The following is a 19036-nucleotide window of genomic DNA, read 5'->3' as shown; positions in this document are numbered from 1 at the left end:
TCCTTATAGGAAGTGCTGGTCTTTGCATCAGTGAGCTGAGGGGTCAAGTCTGTTTTCTTGCCGTATTCCCATGGAAAAGGACTGCCAAGAATAGCCTACGAGAAAGCAAAAAGGAAAGAGCAGAAGGAACAGCGGAGGGAGGAAGGAGGAAATAAGAAATGAAGGAAGTGGGAGAGAAAACAAGTCATTTGAATGGAGATTCCTTCTTCATCATTTTATCTGTGTTTTTTATTTTCTTGAATTTTCAAATATCTAGCTTAATGGAAACTCAGTTCTTTCTTTTCTTTGGGTTTCCAGGCAATGCTGCACACACTTCTACTTCAGTCAACTGAGGACTCCTAGAGATGAGGAAAGGGACTAAAAAAGGGAGAGAAAGCTACAGAAGGTCCTTTTTCTTCAAAAGCAGGCACTCAAGGACATCTTTACTATGGGGCATAAAGTGTAGTTCTAGAGAAAACACCATGAGGCTCAGGTGAGGGGCACTAGAAGGAGTAACAGCTGGGTAGGCACAGGAAGGGCACCATCCAAACTGGTCCAGGGGTGGTAGGATCAAGATAGCCCTCCTAAGCTCTGCAGGAAGGCAGAGGCTGGCTACCCAGCAGACAGGATGGCTCCCCCAAAGGCCTTCCTGGATGGAATACTCTCTCAACTCCGTGTTTGGGAAAACACATGGAACAGGGCTGCCCAGATTTCCTAACTGCAGGACTTCTTGGAACTGTTACAAAGGTAACTTTGGCTGGAGTAGTGAAAGATCTCATTTGTAAGTTAGAAAGGACAGATGCTGGGGAGGAAAATCGACACCTATACTCACTGGCTATGTACACACAGGCGATACTTAATGTTCATGAACTCCAGTTTCTTCTTTTCTAACATGGAAGAGACTACAGCCCCAGCCTTAAAAGTGGTAATAACAAGAGACTAAGAATGTCAAATGTGATCATTTCAGCACTGGTGCCTTGTGACTGTTACCTGTGTCTCTGTGGCTACCACTCTTATCTTTTCTATTTTATTATTATTATTACTATGATAATTATCAACCTGTATCATGAGCAGTAAAATGAAAACTACCATTATTCAACATTAGGTCACTTTGATCATCTAGTCTCTAAAATGCCAGCACATACAACACAGTACGTGCTCACTATGCTTTTAAAGGGGCAATGGAACAAAGAATTGACTTCAGCAAACTGTAGGGCAGTGAAAGAATGGGTAGGTGGTTTTCATTATATGTCTTGAGCAACAGGCTTCTGAGGTCTGGGAGGCATGACTTCATCTTTTGATAGAAGAACAAGGGATTGAGAGAGTGCGGTGCTCATTTGGGAGAAACATCACAAATGATTTATTTTTTGGAGGTGTTTGAAGTAACACTGTAATGGTGACTCATGCCTGTTGCCAGGCACAAACCATCAGCTCATGCCCGTTCACAGGGAGATGCATGAGGTCCTTCACCCACAGCACCCCCACGGAACACATGATGCCCATATGCAGGGCAAATGCAGTAAGATTTCCTCCAAAAGCAACTGCATCTTCTCTGCGAGAGGACACTCAGGCCCAAACAGGAAAATATCTAAGAAAGGGTCCAAAAGAAGTTAGAGGCTGGAAGAACCTTCTGGTTTTATTTGGTTGATACTTTGGCAGGAGTTTGAACTGCATCCCAAAGGATTTTTTTCCCCTTTTAGTCAATTTCTGCATGCATTTACCACAATAACCTCATCTGTCATAAGTCACATGCTAGAAATGAGCAAATCTTCTATAAACCCGCCCCTGAGTACAAGACAAGATCCCACTAAATCTCTCCTGTTCCCACTGCTTTGTGTGTGAAGGGATTCTTCACAGAGGATACGCTTGCTTCAGTGGAGACCCCAACAGGTTTAGAGCATGACATGTGCACTTCACTAAACCTTAATCTAAAACCTGTCCACCCGGGTTTAAACATCGGCGTTTAGAAAGGAAATGAGGTAACCGGTGAAAGCTTTCGCAGAGGGGAATGTCTCATGGAGTTCAGAGCACGCAGAAAAAGCCCAAGAGCTATCAACATTTCAAACTTCAGGTTGAAGGGTAGAAACATGTACAGCAGGCCACAAAGTTCTAGCTCAGAGTGATCAGACTTGATATTTCTAAAACCCACGGTGTATATGTACACCTACATATGTGTGTGGACAGACAGATAGACACACACACGCACACACACACAGTCTCCCTCCCCACCCCCAGAGTAAGCCATACAAAGACAGCATATGGGCCAAGGATCCTGTAATCAATTCTACTGTTACATTTCATTTTCTTTTGACTGGTAAACCTGGAAGTGGTTGAGGGAGGAACATAGTTCTAAAAGGTTGCTACAGCTTGAGGAAGACTTCCAAGACTTTACAGACGTTTTCCTTTCCATAAGCTCAGGACTGTCCAATTCTTCCTATACTTAAAAAGACAATCAAAGATTTTTTTCACAGTGACGGCCATTTTCTCCTTCAGGTTCATTTAAAGTAATAGGTTAAATGATAATGGAATGATCTGAACCTTGATTTTGACTATACAGTTTATCTACTACACTTGACAGGTATATTTTTCCAAACAAATCAGCACACACTACCCTTCACCCAGATATTCATCAGTTACTCCAAGCTACTGTCAATCTTGACCTTTTACCAAACTGGAAATGGTAGTCCATGTTAATATGCTATGAATAAGAGAAAAAACTAAGTATATTCCATCACAGTTACTGATGTAAAAAATGAGAGTGAAAAACTGAAGGCCCAGGCAAGGACAGTAAGGCATGAGAGCAAAGCAGGCTCTTGTCACAAAGGCTTTAATATCCAAAGGTCCAGGTCAAAGGTAGCAAGCAGTGAAAGAAAGAAAGGAAAGGAAAGGAAAGGAAAGGAAGGAAGGAAGGAAGGAAGGAAGGAAGGAAGGAAGGAAGGAAGGAAGAAAGAAAGAAAGAAAGAAAGAAAGAAAGAAAGAAAGAAAGAAAGAAAAGGCAAAAAGCTGCTGAAAGCATCATTGAATAACTGAATCAAAACTCTGGAGGATAGGTTTGGATGCCAAGTGACTTAGCCTTCTGCCCACAGCCCACTGTGAACTTTGTAATTCTGCAAATAGGTGTGCTGATAAGGTCCACTGTAGGGTATATCAGTCATTAGATCCTTGTTGAGCCCAGTGTTGTAGGCCTCTGCTATGAACAGTGATTAAACCTGGGAAGTGAGGATTTTAAGATTAGATTTTCCTAATAGTTCGATGAAGCTCAGGAAGTTTCTGTAGCACTCCAGTAGGGTACCTGAAAGTCACTGAGACTCCTCAGGGCCTGGGAACCTGGGAGCCACCAAAGGTGGGAGTGGATGGTGAGACAAAACTGATATGTGAACAGGGGGTCTCATTTTGAAATTATTTGCTCTGGGTGTGAAAGTCCTGGCCTGGTGGCCTGCAGGACAGAGCAGAACAGAGAAGGAAGAGCCTGTGTAAACTGGAAAGATGATGACGTTCACCAAGAGAATAAATTTACCAACTACAAACCTGAGGCTCTCCCTTTATTTCATTTTATATGTTTGAAGTCTAAATACCCTCAAATCACACAGTGAGTATCCTTTATTAAAATCATGACATGAATGATAAGGAAATCACTGTTAGATTAAATATTTCATTATGTTAAACTACCATATATTAGTAAAAGAAAAAATATTCCTTGACTTAAGAAAGGGAAATTTATTGACTTGCACTTCTAACAATAGAAGAATTCAAAGCTGGGATAAGTTTTTTTCAAACAAAATGTCCACTTTTCTTATTAATATTTAGGTGCACAGCCATAATGAATCCAGTTTTACACTTGTGTCTACATCTTTTGCCCTGGGAAATTAATTAAAGTTTAACATCCAGTTAATGAAATTAAAAAGTCAGAACTTAAACAATGACAGGAAAAAAATGTGTGTGCACTGTGAAACTAACAGGACAATGATTTCCAAAAGTTACTTTAAAGGAGTCCTAGAAATATTTCAAAACACAGTGATTTACTAAGCAAAAGGTTCAAATGTTTGGTTTGTGCTTTCAATTCATCCACGATGTCGCCTGTCACAGGGAGGAGTCCTTCCACCCTAAGCTGCACTTTGCATGTTACAATGTTTATTTCCTCAGCTCCACACCGTGTCATCACGCAGTCTGTTTGGGGGAAATAGTGCAATGATTTCTCTTACTAAAAAAAAAAAAAAAAAAAAAAAAAAAAAATGCAAGCAGCGAGTTTTGCTCAGGAGGGAGGCAGGTAGAGGAAAACTGAAAGTACTGACCTGAGAGTCAAGCTGATTGGAGCAAGGGTGAGAGCAGCGATTTGGAGACAAGCGGAAAGGAAAGGGAAGCAGAAGAGAATAAAAGGAGGGAGAGGCGTTAGTTTAAACATACAGCCAACAGATGGCACATTAGCAGGCTTTATAACCAAGCGAAGGATAATAAAGCAACTCTCATCTGATATAGCCCCAAAGCCCTGGGCACACACCATAAGCTCTTCTGTTGTACGTCATGCATAAGAAACTCATTTCTGCTCTCATTCAGGTAATCATACAAGCACTACTGGGAAACAGAGAGCTGTTCCCACCTCAGTACCATGACCACATTTGATTGTTTTTAAGGAATGTGTACAGAGAAAGCCCCTATCTACCTGTGTGCCCGTTACTTAGTTTTCATTATCTGATAAAACAAAACAAAACAAAACAAAACAAAACAAAAATATCTAGCAGCAAGCTGTGATGTCACAAAAACTTTGATTTCAATGAACAGGTCGAATGGTTGTTGCATCCTAAAAGGTATTTTTCCTTCATTCCTAAAAACCACAGGACCTGAGGAATTTGGATTTGGGTTCAAAGATTCCCAGTTAAAGGCTTACAGGGCACAGTACCCAGGAGTGAGCAGAGACCCTGTGGACATGAGGGCTGTGGACACAGCACCACCTACCCATCAGCCTTTCGACAAGGACAACTTCCAAAGTAGAGAGTAATTCTTCTCCACTGAGAAAATGAGGTTCCAACTTTGCCACTGAGAATGCTGCATGCTTCCTTGATCATGTGCATAAGAGCGTCTAATGTGCCCCTCTGAGAAGTCAAAACAGTAGTTTCTAAGGGGAAGGAATGTGGAGGAGGGAAAGCTGTGACCATGTTCCAGGCAAGGAGCATGAAGTAATTGTTCATTTTTGTTAACCTTCACAAAAGCAAAGTAGATACACAAAACAATACCTCTTTGGCCACCCGCTCCCAGCATCCCGGCCACTTCATGTTGTGATGCAGTCTTTAAAATGTCACATGAGAAGGAAAAAAATCCTTAGGATAAAGTCTAACCTAGAACATTTCAGATAAAAATACTGTTTTGCTACAATGATCAAAATTAAAGAGAAAACTTAAAAGTGTAACATGATACACAGTCAGGTGTTTAAATGCACTACTGATCAAGTCAGGTCATGACCATCATGGGGACTGTAGCAAAAGGTAAAGCTGCTGTTTCTAATCTTTCTGGATCATAGGTAATTAATCCGAGGATCCTGGCCAAATGTTAGAAAATCCTCAGTTGCAACAGCTAGAACATACTTAAGATAGCGCTGCCTTTCGCAAGGGAAGTTTTGAAGCCTTTTCATGGGGTCACTATGGTGTTTTAGTCACTTGTTACTTGTTCTAAAGAAACTTCTTGGGCTGCAGAGATGGCTTTGCTGTCCATCTCCATGCCTTTCAGAGGATATGAGTTCAATTCCCAGCACCCACCTGACAGTTCACAAGCATCTGTTACTCCAATTCCAGGGAATCCAACATCCTCATCTTATCTCCTCAAATGCCAGGTGCACATACACATACAAGCAGGCAAAACACCCATACACATAAAACAAAAACAAATGAATCCGAGTAATTCTAAAACATTTCTTCAAATGCAGTAGTGGACAAAATACTCAGAGAAAAAGAGTGCATATCAAAATGAGTACAACTCAGATCAGATTTCTCCCCTGTATGGTGAGGCTTTTAGAATATATTGTCATACTTTAGAAATAATAAGAGAGTTTAAGTTTGCATTTGAAAAAGAGCCCTGAAAGGCATCAAGGAAGTTATGTCAGCACATTATTGGGAAAATCAGAGGAAAAAAGAATAGTTTCTTTCTCAACATTAGATAAGGTTCTGTTGGGCACCGAAAATCATTTTTCAATGTCCAAATGTCTGATGGCATTAGCCCTCAGTCCAGATAATTAAGCAGTACCTCGTCTTCCACTCTGATGTTATGTCTTATGAGTAGGACTCCCCAGGGACTCCTGTTCCCCTCCACTGTCTAGAGGGATGTGGTTGAGGGCTCATTTTGAGCTCTGGACAAACACCGGAAAAAGCCCTAACAGATTTAAGATAATTATGCTAAAAGTTGCCCAACTGATTCCTTCCCATGGGTGGGATACAAGAAAGCCAGTGGCTGAAGGCCTTGCTTGGCAGGCCTATTAACCTGCCTCCTTCTCTAGGCACCAAGGGTTAATTTGGAACTTATTAAAGTCTGGAGACTGCAATGAGTACCAGCACAGCAGAACACACACTTCGCGACCTCCAAGCTCCTGGTGGCTGCTGAGCTGTGTAGGCTACGTGACAGCTGACTTCACAACAGAACAAAGGCATCAGCCTCCTTTTGACTGACTCTTGGGCTTGCTTCAGTCTATGGTTGAGGCAGATACCAGAGCATCAGCATCCAGTACAAGGGTTCACCGTGTGAGAGGCACATCAACTGACGCACACCATATACCTTAAAAAGCCGAATCTCTAATGGCTGAGGAGAAGCAGCATTCTTGTGCAACTGAAGGAGTAAATTCACTGGAAACACCAGCAGCGTGTTATGCAGAACTTACTAATGGTGAAGAAACTTCGTTAAAGGAGAAGAAGAACAGAATAAGAGGCAAACAAGCCGCCCTCTGGGAGAGAAGCTGGCCCCTGTCAGGGCATCAGAGTCACCCCCAACCGCAAATGTTTTGTTGCATATGACAGAAGTTCTGGAACATTTTAGAACATGAGCTGCTTTAAAAAAGAGGGCTTTTCGCTCTGGTAGGTCACATTACAAGCCAGAGACCACAAATTCATTTCAAGTTCAATATTTTGGTTTTCAAAATCACAAATTTAATTGCAAGCACTCTCCATGACTCCAAAATGGAGATATATGTCATAATGCTAAGAAATCTTTAGTTCTCAACATTATGAGGTATGAATTTTGTAGTTTCAGCCAGGAAACTGAGATACTAACCGAAGTGAAGAGGGCTGCCTGACAAAGTCGGGAAGATGCTTTGGTGGGAATGAATACACATGCAACCCAGCAGATAATGCTTCAGAAAGGGAGGCCAAGGCTGCGCCCTCTCTTTCCCAGGATAGTTCCCCTCTGAATCTCCACCCCCACCTCCTTAGGGGCCTGGGCTGGACGGGGGCTCAGACATTTCCCAGACTGTGTTCTGTTGCTGGACCCAAGATACAGGCAGGCAGGCAGAGACCTGGGGCAGAGTCAAGCCCCTAGCACATGTTTTATGAATTACAGTGCCTGGGAGGCATCAGCCTTAAGGAGAGGCAAATGCAGAGATAAAGAAAATGTGCAGAAAGTACATAAAGATAAATGCCTGTAAAATCACTGCTGCTTTAATGCTTTCCATATTGAAGAAATAAAACTGTGAATATTCTTGATGATTTAATGGCCACACAGCCTAGCTAAGACCTGTTTGTCCAACTAGATAATTAAGCCACTTATATGTAAATGTTTATAGTAGCTGATACTGATTTTCAATTACAGTTCTCAGGAACAGTTTTAGTACAGAAAAAAGGCCTTCTAAACATTCATGGCATCAAATTCCCTCAGGGAAACTAATAACAAGGAGGCAGGGCTCTGGTGGCTGCAGGAAATGCTGAAGGAGGACCCTCTGACTCCCTTCAGTGCCACTAGATGAGCCTGCCTCTGCGGCCCCTTAGTGGACAGCATTGTTCTCAGTGGCTCTTTGGCTAATCCTAGCTTTGAGTTCTAGTTTTCATTCTTCTGAACTCTATAATCTTTAGTAAGTTACTAAACTTACTAAACCTCCTCGTATATAAAATAGGGACCGTGATTGTCTCTGTGGGTAAGATTAATCCAAATATAAGTCTCAGAGTATCTGGCACACGGTGATCATAAAATATAGAAACTTTATTACTATGGTAATAATTGCTATTACTAATAATGCTGGTGATGCTGTCTATGACATCATCCATTGAGATCACTGCCTCTCAGAGAATAGACTAGAGGTTCACAGATATACACTATAGCTGCTTGTCTCTGGCCATAGGATGGTGATTGGGAATGAATGAATGAATGACCACAGAAGGACATTCAACTTCTCAATGTCTAGTTTTGTAACAACAAAACATGATCATAAGTTATTTGTGATCCTATGCCAGCATTTTTTAATTTCTTCAGAAATCCTGGTCCTGAAATGTAACTCCAAAATAGCCAGGTAGATTAATATATCTAAAATTACTGTGGTCCTGGAATTTTAAGAACCAGAAGACTGGAAGAACTTTCCCTCACTTTAAAATTAAAAAGAAGCTCTTGAAGCTTGTCTTTTTAATTGTATTATGTTTTAATTTTTTTCTTTTGCATAAAAATGTTCACGTGTGTGTGCAGGCACACATGTGCCGTAGCATGTGTCTTAAAGTCAAAGGGCAAACCTCCGTCTTTTAACGATATGGACCCTTGAAATCCAACTCGGGCTTGGATGGCTTTATTGAGCCATCTTGCCAGCCTGTCCTTAAAGATTTGAATTTGCATAGTTACCTCAATATAAAAGAACTATGCCTTACTGTTAAAATGACTCACAATGAATCAAACTTAATCGCAGTGTCAGCAAAAGAGGCTAAGATTATTAAAAGAACTATTTATAAATTTGGTGTTTGGATGATTAAATACAATATTGAAAATATTGCTGAAATTTTACTGTGAATAATTTGCCCATCCAATGCAGTCAGTTAATACTGAGAATTCATTTGTTTTGCCATAATGAGGTCAGTATCCCACCTTATATGAACACTGGGTAGCTACAACACAGAATACATTTTAATAGGTTGTTAGAGACTCAGCTTTAACAAGAATTGCGGCCAAAGTGCTGGCATGCAGCAGATGCAAAATCTGAACCCATGTCTTTCTTTAGCAAAAGCCCATTATCATTCTTGTAAGGCCACAGAGCACTGCTCTGCACATGTCTTGAAGTCCTTTAGTGGCTCGCAAGTGTCTCCATCCAAGCTGGCAAACATTCACTGATTTATTCAAAATTGGCTGATCTCTTCCATATGGCTTGAATCTAGGAAAACAAATTCTGCCTTATTGCAGAACCAATGAGAAATACTCAGAGGTTATATAGAGCTATGTTGTAAGAGTGTTCAGAAAGTTCTTTTCTTACAGAAGTATTAGAAAAAGCATGAGTAATCAACTAATTTTTAATGACCATGCTAGGTTAGCATAATATAGGTATGGCTTATCACAAAATCTAAAGACACTGGAGGTCTCTTTTGAACCATTATTTTAGACTGAATTTGTGATCATGTAGATTACTCTACTCAACATATTTAATTCCATTTATTTTCCAAGTAGTCTAAGATCCTCTTACAGATAACTTTCAAGGAAGAATTTGTTGTAGTGTGCCAAAAGACATCGAAAAAGACATGAGCCTCCCTTTCCCTTATCTGAATGAAGAAATTCCAACTATATTTCTCCATATTCTCCTTTGCTTGTGACAAACCCAAACCACAAAATGTTCGTCTTTAATGGGCAAGAACTTACATTTCAAATAGTCAAAGCCCAAATCTTTGCATACTTTGTTGGAACAAGTGCTAGATCAAAGATGGTCCTCAAGAAAGCCAGGCACTGTTTTCCTAGACACTGAAAAGGTCATTAGTTCCTCAGACAGCAAACGAGTGCCTCTGTAATATTCCACAGAAACACAACACCACCCTTGACTGGAAGGCAATATATATTTCTTACATATAACTTCCTTCCAATTGTAATATGAGAGTGTAAGTGAGCATTTCAAATGTGCCACACTCAGAATGTACATTAAGTCATCAGCACTTGCTCACCTTTAACAACTCTCAGAGCAACTCTCTTTGACCAGGCAGAACTCACCTCTCAAGTTCTGCAATCTTCTTGTCTTTATCATTCTTTTCATTCTCCACCTCCTTGAGGATCTCCAGCAACCTGTCCACTTCTGCTTGAGCCTTGCCACACTCGTCACGGTAGTAAGATGCTTCCTTGTCAAGCTGTTTTAGTCGGTCTGCAAACTCAGGGTTCATCCTGGAGTCATCTTCAATATTATGCGCCTTCAACATTACATTTTTAAAGAATGTAGTTAAGACAATGATTTAGAACAACACGCAGTGTAGTCATCAAAGGCCAAGAACATAACTTTGGAGAGATAATAACCAAGAAGAATTATGGATATTCTGTCAGTGAGAAGGCAAATTGGGAAAAAAAAAATCATATAATTCAGTTACCTTAGATAATGTTGACTTTAAAGTATATGATAGTTTCCCATGGGGAGGTTCTTCTCCTACTGATATTTTGTTATGTTAAATTTTGTTGCTTTGACTTTTTCTTTCCATCAAAACATGGGGGACAGGTGAAGGAAGAGACTGTCTTTGTTCTTGTTCATTCAGTAGGAAGGATGGAGACAATACAATTCCTTACAAAGCAATTTACACTTCCAATAAATGCTTCCATTTCCAACTTAGAGAACTGAAAGGCACAGTAGGAAATTGTTTTCCAAGACAGAGGAAGGCCGTATGTAGAACATGGTAGCTTTTGGGAGACGGGTTGACTAAGCATATTACACTACTAAGAAATGTCAGCAGAAGTGGTTTGGAATGGAGACTTCTTGAAGTAAGGAAGGGCTTTCTAACTAACAGTCATACCCATAATTTCTTGTTTACTCGAATAGGTTTAACCTAAACAATGAGGAGATGGGCTAGTTCTTGAGCAAGCACACTGACAAGAATCCGGAAACACATGCATGGGTGGAGAGCAGCTATACACACCGGAACACATATAACCAACAACAAGCAACATCACTGTAGAATAATTTGCAGCCAAAGTATTTGTGGGTTTGTGTGCAAGTATGTGTGTGTGCATGGAGGCCTTATAGTTTATTTTTTCCCAAAATAAACTTTTGGCTGAAATATTCCCAGACAGATGCAGAACACTGCACTGCAATGTTTTGCCTACCCCTTGTTTCCCTTTATTCCTAATTGGCTTCTTCAAAGAGCAGGCAGGGAGAAAACAAGCAGTTTAGCAATGGTGCACATTCAACATAGAAAATTCAGAGAAGTCATACGGGTACGGTTCTCCCAAAAATCCGTGTGTGAAGGAATAACATATCAATAATTAATTAAACTTGAGTTTTTCTGCTTTCCCACTATGTGGAGCACATGGCCACTGTGCTTTTATGCACTTTTTTTTTTTAATTTCAGGGAAAAAACAAGGCAAGCAAGCTATAGCTACTGTAGGGTTAAATGGATCATGCATGGTTAGAAAAATTAATACTGATACTGCTGTTAGAAGGTTGACAGTCTTTGCAATGATTTAGTTAAAAAAAGTCAAAATTAGTATAAATAAAATAAATTTCTTACTCATGACAAAATTATTTTTAAATAATATTTTTGCATGTAACATATTATTTAAGCATGAGGATAAAGGGGAAATAATTTTTCATATCCTTTAAGATTTTCTTACTTAAGAAATAAACAACTATGAAAAAAACTTGTAAACATTCATCAATCCAACATGCTGCTAAAACTGGTTACTTCCTTTAACCAACAAATCTCCAAAGTATTTTATTGTTATTTAGTGTGCACTCTAGGCCTCTCTGTAACAGATTATTGTATGTTTTCAGTATTAGTAAAAATGAAATGAGTTACTCTGCTTTTAGGAGTTTGTTCCTGTAATAATTATATCTTTATACAAGGTGATTAATATTTAAATAGCTTAACCTCTACCTTAATAATTTAGAGCAGATAGTATCATTTTAAAATGAACTAACTATATACTTCTATCTTGATAAAAGTGAATTCAATACTTTTGTGACAGAAAAACACAATTTTTGAATAGTTACAATATATTTTATTTATCCCTTTCCACTGTTAAACTCACCACTATTCTATGACAACTAAATCTTTTTGTATAATTCTCAAAATACCAAATCAATACCATTAATATCTTAAAAAACAATTAATGAACTAAGCAATAAATAATTAGAAACATTCAAAACACATGAATAAACATATTTTAGAGTTACAATTTTCTTTCCCATCTTATATGTTTAAGATTAACAAAAGGTTAGTAGTTAGTCATATAGTCTATCTTGTTTTATTTTAAATTCTTGGGATTATTATTATCATTTTAAATGAGCAAATAAATGATTAGTAGCCATGAGACATTAGTTCTAAATCTAAATTAGCTCTATATCTTTTGTCAAGAGGCAAATCAAAAAGAATGTCTAAAGACAGTGAAAAACTACAAAATGACAAACATCTGAAAGATAATATTGATCTTCTATTTTGATTATCATTTTATAATAATCCCAGAGATAAGACTTTTACAGCTATATTAATACGTTTGTTTACTTTTCATCAACACACTCCTTACAGAAGTTTGACTGAGAGATTTAGGAAAAAAGTACAGGCTGTTCCTGACAGGTATGAATATCCTTGTTTGATCCTGAGGATGATAATCCAAGACTAGTCTTTAACAGAGGGTGAATGAGATAAATTTAGCCCAGTGAGTATGGATTAAAGAACTCATGGGATGTATAGACTAACAGAAAGCTAAAAGGGAAAATACCTGAATCTTGAAGGTACCACTGATGGCTTCATGTAAAGGCTGAAGGTAGCTCATGTTATTAACGCCCATTGGCAAGTTCATAGCTGGCCTACACATGTTAGATAAAACTTGAAAGTGCCAATAATCCATCCTTTGTAAATGATTATACAGTTTCACTAATAACAATAATTAAAATCTGTCTCTCACTCTATCCCCAACATAGTGTCTACTGATTTTAGGAAAAGGAAATTTATGTCAGACTCCATTCTTAATGAAAAGTTCTTAAGAAAGGCTTTTTGATAGACATGTAAATAGATGATGTTATAAAATGTTCACATCAATATATTTGTTAAGAAAAACTTATAAGGACTCGAGGAAACTCTTTCTTGAATCATTTCTTCAGTGACAGTGACAGTTCCTCGTGACTGGGAAGATCTGTGAGGTTCTAGTCCATTCTAAATACAAAAGGCAGAAGTCTGCATACATGTCCTAAGAGTTATTCGAGTTAAGTAGCTTGACTCAATATGAATGGCAACTGTTCAGAGTGCCATTTTAGTCAATAGAGACAGAGTGTGCTCTATTGAGACACACAGCCATGGGGCCAACGCTACATATTAAAAGCTAGGAGAAAACTGAGTTTACAGAGCCAATGCTTCCTCCAAAGTTCTAAGGCAGTAATCACCTCTATAAATGGAGAGATAGGTATATTGTTGCTTTTAAAATTATGACATAAGTTGCTCCAACTACACTAGCAGCCTCTGACCTGGATCAAAGTTACCAAATACTGTATACTGTTATTAAATACTCATTCTCATGTTAATGAAGATATTAAACTTTTGAGTCATTAAAGACAAATCTGGTTATCAAGTTTTGTCTCAAAATATTTCTTGAAACCTTTGTAGTGACTCTCAAGTGTGCTGTAAAAAAACAGAAATTCAGTAAAGAACATCACAGAGATGTCAGTCTTACTAGTGGGATCTGTAAGTTTGGGGATCTCTAGACTATGTCTCTTGTACTTCCAAATATACAGAAATTCTCCTGCACATGGTAATAAAAAGGTGGAAGCCTTGCTGATGTGAGCCAGCCTCAGCATTTTGATGTGATTTTGACTTGGAAAGCCTGGATAACAGAGCAAGGGGATCTAGTCATGACTGGGGATAAGCAATACATTATGATACCGACGAGTTATCAGAACTGCATCAGGAACAAAGCAGAATTTCAGACAACTGATGTATATCAATCAAGGAAGAGTAGTTAGCCCCAAAGTTGGGAGCTAACAAGTATCAAAATCAAATATTTAGCTTATTTGCACTTAACTTATAAAGGTTGGACACTGATTATTTCAGTGAAGTACTGGTTTGTAATACCAGATGTCTGGGAAGAAAAGCATTAACTTCAGTCCAGAACCCTGCTGTGCCACAAGGCAGGGGACATTCACTTATAATATTATATAACACCCTTTTGAAATGGGCCTAAACATTTTTTTAAAAAATTATTTCCCTCAAAACAAATGATTAGTTGTAACCATAAAGTACAAGCCAACTGTTAGGTAATGAAGCTGTTGATTTTTCATTCCTGCTGCTACTAGACTTTGGCAGTAAATTTATGCACTGTGAAAATACGATTCTTAGTCACAGTGCTCCGCTGTCTTAGAGTCCATGGACAGGATTTCAGCATTCCTTTCATATCTTAATAACAGGATGGGGTGTAAACTATTTTAGACCTTGACATAATTCTAAGTTATGAGCAAAAGAGACTCATTAAGTTTTCTGACTATAATTCCAGAACTACAACATATTATAAAACTTAAATTTTGTTTCAAATAAAAATGAATAAATACCAGGCATAATTATTGGCCCTAAGTAACATACTTTGAAAGTATTAATGATATATCTTGGAATCTTGTGTTTCATCATTTTAAAGAAAATTATAGTTTTTAAATTTCAAACTAACTGAATCCAGAACATTCACAATCTGCATATTAAAACTGCCAAAAATTCCTTTCATATATAAAATAAATATAAATATATATACAAATACTCCCAATACACACAAAAATAAAATCTATATCTTAGCAGATTTTTAAAACCTTCAAATAAAAGTATAATTATTAATATAATTCCTCTGGAATTTCTAAATATTAGCAATACTGATAACTAATGGTATTATCTAGCCATTCCAAAACAAACCATGTAACTTAACATTATTATGCGATTTGGAATAGCATTCGAGTTCTTTTGCCATTGACTGCCTGTATCAATTGTTTATGTATGTGCATGTGTTTGCATGGATCATCTATATTCCCTGAAGAATATGTTAAATAGTTATCAAAAGCTGTAAATATCTACCATGCCACAGGATGTTGGTTTAAGAGTGAATCCAATAGTTTTCAAAAATAGGCTTTAGAAAAAAAGAAAAGAAAAGAAATTGCTAAGGCTGAACAGTAGCCATGAAGGCATTTATAATCAGCACACTACATCGCTATGAATCATACTCCTCAAATGACATATTAAACAGGGAAGCCTTCCTGAGCATTAAGATTTTTTTCTCTGTGCAGAATCGAAAAATGTCTGAGATTTTTTTTGATTGTTTGTTTCATTTTGTTTTGTTTAGTAAACCCTTAAGTAAAAGGTGAGTCCTGCATAAAGTATGTTTATAAAAGACAGGATTTCAAATGGATAATGATTGGTGAGGAGTTGGAGAGCTCACAGGAGCACATCAGAGGAGTTTCAAGTACTCCCTTGTCAGCAGGAAGGTGACCTCAGTGCCCTATAGCAACGGGATATTTTATAAAGCACTCAATTAATGTGTCCAAGAGGCAAAGTATTATTTTCAAATATAGGAAAGACTTCTACACACCTTCTCCAAGCATACGAGGGATATAACCAAGACAGCATTTGAAACCAATGATAAAATCTATTATTTGTCTAGAATTGAAAACTAAGGGGAGAAAAGAATTTGACTGAAGTTAAACTGTAAACATTTTTCACGACAAGACAAAACTCCATGATTGGAAGCTGGTAGTTAAGTAAATTAATTAATTAACTAACTAACTAACTAACTAACTAACTAACTAACTAACTAACTAACTAACTAATTAATTTAAAAAAGGTTATTAGTAAGAAAAGTAATAAGGATTCAAAGGCAAGAATTTAAGTTCCTTCAAACTGATATTAACATATTATTTAGCACAATGGGGAAAAAAAAAAGAAAATAAATGTTTTCTTTGTATTCCAGAACATATTTGCAGAAGGCGTCAAAGCCCAGTCCTTATTTACTCGGAGTGTCCACACATGGGCATTCTACTGGCTGTAAAATGTTCTTATGCATTCAAAACAACAGTAAATTCATCAGAAATGTGAAGGTAGCCATATTCAAAGTAAACACACACAAGAGCAAAAACTTCCTGTGTGCCAATGATTTTTTAGAAAATAAAAGGTAGGGGAGGGAGAGATGAGTCAGATTAAGAGTACTGGCTGCTCTTGTAGAGGACAAGAGTTCAATTCCCAGCATCCACATGGCAACTCACAACTGTCTGTAACTTCTATCCCAGGAGTTCTGATACCCTCACACAGACATATTTGTAGGTAAAATACCAATGCACATAAATCATAATAAATAAATTATTAAAAAAGAAAATAAAATTAGAAATGTATCAGTTGCTGTAACAGCTTAAAAATTACGTATGTGCATATGCTTCACGACAGCTTTAAAAACAAAAACCCAGGCCTGCAATCAAAGCATGTCAAAGCTTCACTGTAGAAAAACCACTTTTAAAAAGTTGGACCATGACTATAAATAAGAAGAAATGATATCAGGAATATATCATTGACTCTTTATCATATAGGATGAATACAACTCAATTTAAATCACCAGAAACTGTGATTTTTAATTGACAAAAGTGACCCCTAAATTCACCTGGAATGTTAAAAATGAAAAGCTAAGGACTCCCAAAGAAGACAGGAGCAAAAGCAGGAGAATCAAGCTAGAATCTACCCTACTAGATGTTTCAATATCACAATGTTACAAGAACTAAGATTCTGATCCAATACTAAGAGTCATAGCTAAAGCTGAACTACAGATCAGGAACTGAGACCTTTGTCACTAAAACTGTGATACTCAAAACAGTGACATCAAGGTCAGAGAAACATTTGACAAGCAAGGAAAATTAACTGATAACTACAAAATATATACTTTATCTCTCAAAATTAATCAAAATACAGAATTGTATTTGATTGTATACAAAAACCAGCATCCAAAAATTTTAATACTGGTGAATGGCTTTACACATATCTATTAGAGAATGACTTTAAAAATAAAGAAATTATTTTAAAAAAATCCCACTTATCAAAAACCATTAAAAATTATCTGTATTAAAAATTAAATAAAATTATCACAATATGAGAAAACAGCTCATAAAAATGAACAAACAAGTAAATTAAAGGCAAGCGATTAATTGGCCAAAGGATCTAATTTCCAAAAGAAAAATTACTGAGCTAATAATATATTTTAAATCCAAAACTAATTAGTAATTAAAGACAATAAAAAAATGACCTAAGGATTTTTAAAAGTTATTTAAAGTGAGGATTTTCTGTGTGGGCCAGGGTATGGTCAAAAAAGGCACAAGGCTACATTTAATCAGTGTTAGAGAAGTCTCTTGGTAAAAGTCCTGAAATACAACATAGTAAGAATGATTGAGATATACTTAAAAACCAAGATTTTTGGTCCAGAAAATTCATTCCATGAAAGAAGGAAAAAGAGGGGGAGAAGAAGAGAGAGAGAGGAGATGGAGGTAGAAGAGGAGGAGACAAAGGAGAAGATGGAGAAGTGGTAGATCGGTGGTCAGGGAACCTGTAGAACTGACAAAAACAGGGATACGTGTGATCAAAATCAGTAATAAATAGATTAGATAGCATGTAATCACTTACAGTGCTCTGGGAAAATAACTACATGAGAGAATTCTAATGTTTTATTGCAAAAATATATGATATAAAACTGAACGAATATTTTGGTATAACTTGGTGAAAAGAAACAAAGGATTATGTAAGAACAAAAGAAGGAAGGAAGAATGAAGGAGGGGAGGAAGGAGAGAGGGAGGGAAGGAAGGAAGTAAGGAAGAAAAGAAGGTTGGATAGACAGACGGGGAAGAGGAAAGAAAGGATAGAAAGAGGAGAAGCATCCTCCACTCTTCATCCTTCTTTACTTTTTCAATACCATGCCATATATCACACCTATAACTAGGAGAAAGAAATTAAATGGGGTTTTTAAAAGTGGATCCTGAGATATCTGCAGACGGGTGGGGGTAGGCGTTAGTTAAAATAAGAAGAGCTGGCTATATTCCCAGGATGCCAGGCCATTTGGTTAGCTTAATTAACATGGGGAGGAAAATCATCCTGGGACTTTAAATTAGTCACTGAAATGACTGCAATGTTTGCTTTTGAATAGCTGAGGCCTGGCCCTGGATGGAAGAGAAAGGGAAAGTTGAGGATGCCATGTCATTAAGTCATTTCTTTGACTCTTATCTACTCTGACAAGGGCTGGTAAACTCCAACTACTGTCCTAAGAATTTTCTGCAGCCATAGAATATGTCAATCCCTTTGTGTTTCATACACAAAAAGCATTAGAAATTTAAAACTGTTTTTCAATATTGTTCTAAAAATATTCACAAGAAAACATGTATTTTTTAATAAAGATTTTTTTTTAGGCTCTTGCCTTGAGGCTATCTATTATTACTTCATTCAAATATTAAGGGAAGGGAAACCCGGGTTGTTTGCTTGTTTGTTTAATTTTGCTACTCTGCTAAAATCCATCTGGGGGATGATCCAGCAGGGCATTAAATATTGTGTTTGTAAATGTCTTTGTGGTGTAAAATGAAGAGTCCAGGCATAATTTATTAAGTGCATCCAAGCATCTTGCACCACCCTGGATGCAGGCAGAGCTTTTCTTAAGAAATCAAACTGTTGATTGAGTTGCTTCCTTTCTGGACAGCATTCTTTTTTCTGTAATGAGGATTTATAAGTAGGCGATAATTAGAGTGTGTTACAGATCACGCTTGTCAGGTGAAGCATTTCAGTTAACTTCATTTACTAGACCTCCCAGAAGCCAGTCTGGTGACAAAACAGAAAAGTCTTTCTTTCTGTTAAAAACAAATAAATGTTCATATGAATGCACATGTCATTGGGGTAAATATCCAGTGGGGACATCTGAACTATTTTATTAATGTTTG

General features: G+C 37.5%; 1 protein-coding gene across 1 annotated transcript in view; it reads right to left on the bottom strand.

Annotated features, from left to right (window-relative positions):
* Nucleotides 1–19036, bottom strand: part of Erc2 (ELKS/RAB6-interacting/CAST family member 2) — a gene marked incomplete in the record, with an annotated part of 884729 nt that overhangs the window by 445745 nt on the left and 419948 nt on the right. Inside the window, 1 exon segment of the mRNA XM_055612370.1 lies at nucleotides 10123–10316. Coding sequence (XP_055468345.1) covers nucleotides 10123–10316 — 194 coding nt within the window.

This window comes from Psammomys obesus, unplaced genomic scaffold (assembly GCF_907164565.1).
Source record: "Psammomys obesus unplaced genomic scaffold, mPsaObe1.curated_primary_1811, whole genome shotgun sequence".
Classification (NCBI taxonomy): Eukaryota; Metazoa; Chordata; class Mammalia; order Rodentia; family Muridae; genus Psammomys; species Psammomys obesus.
This window is presented reverse-complemented; position numbering and strand designations above follow the sequence as displayed.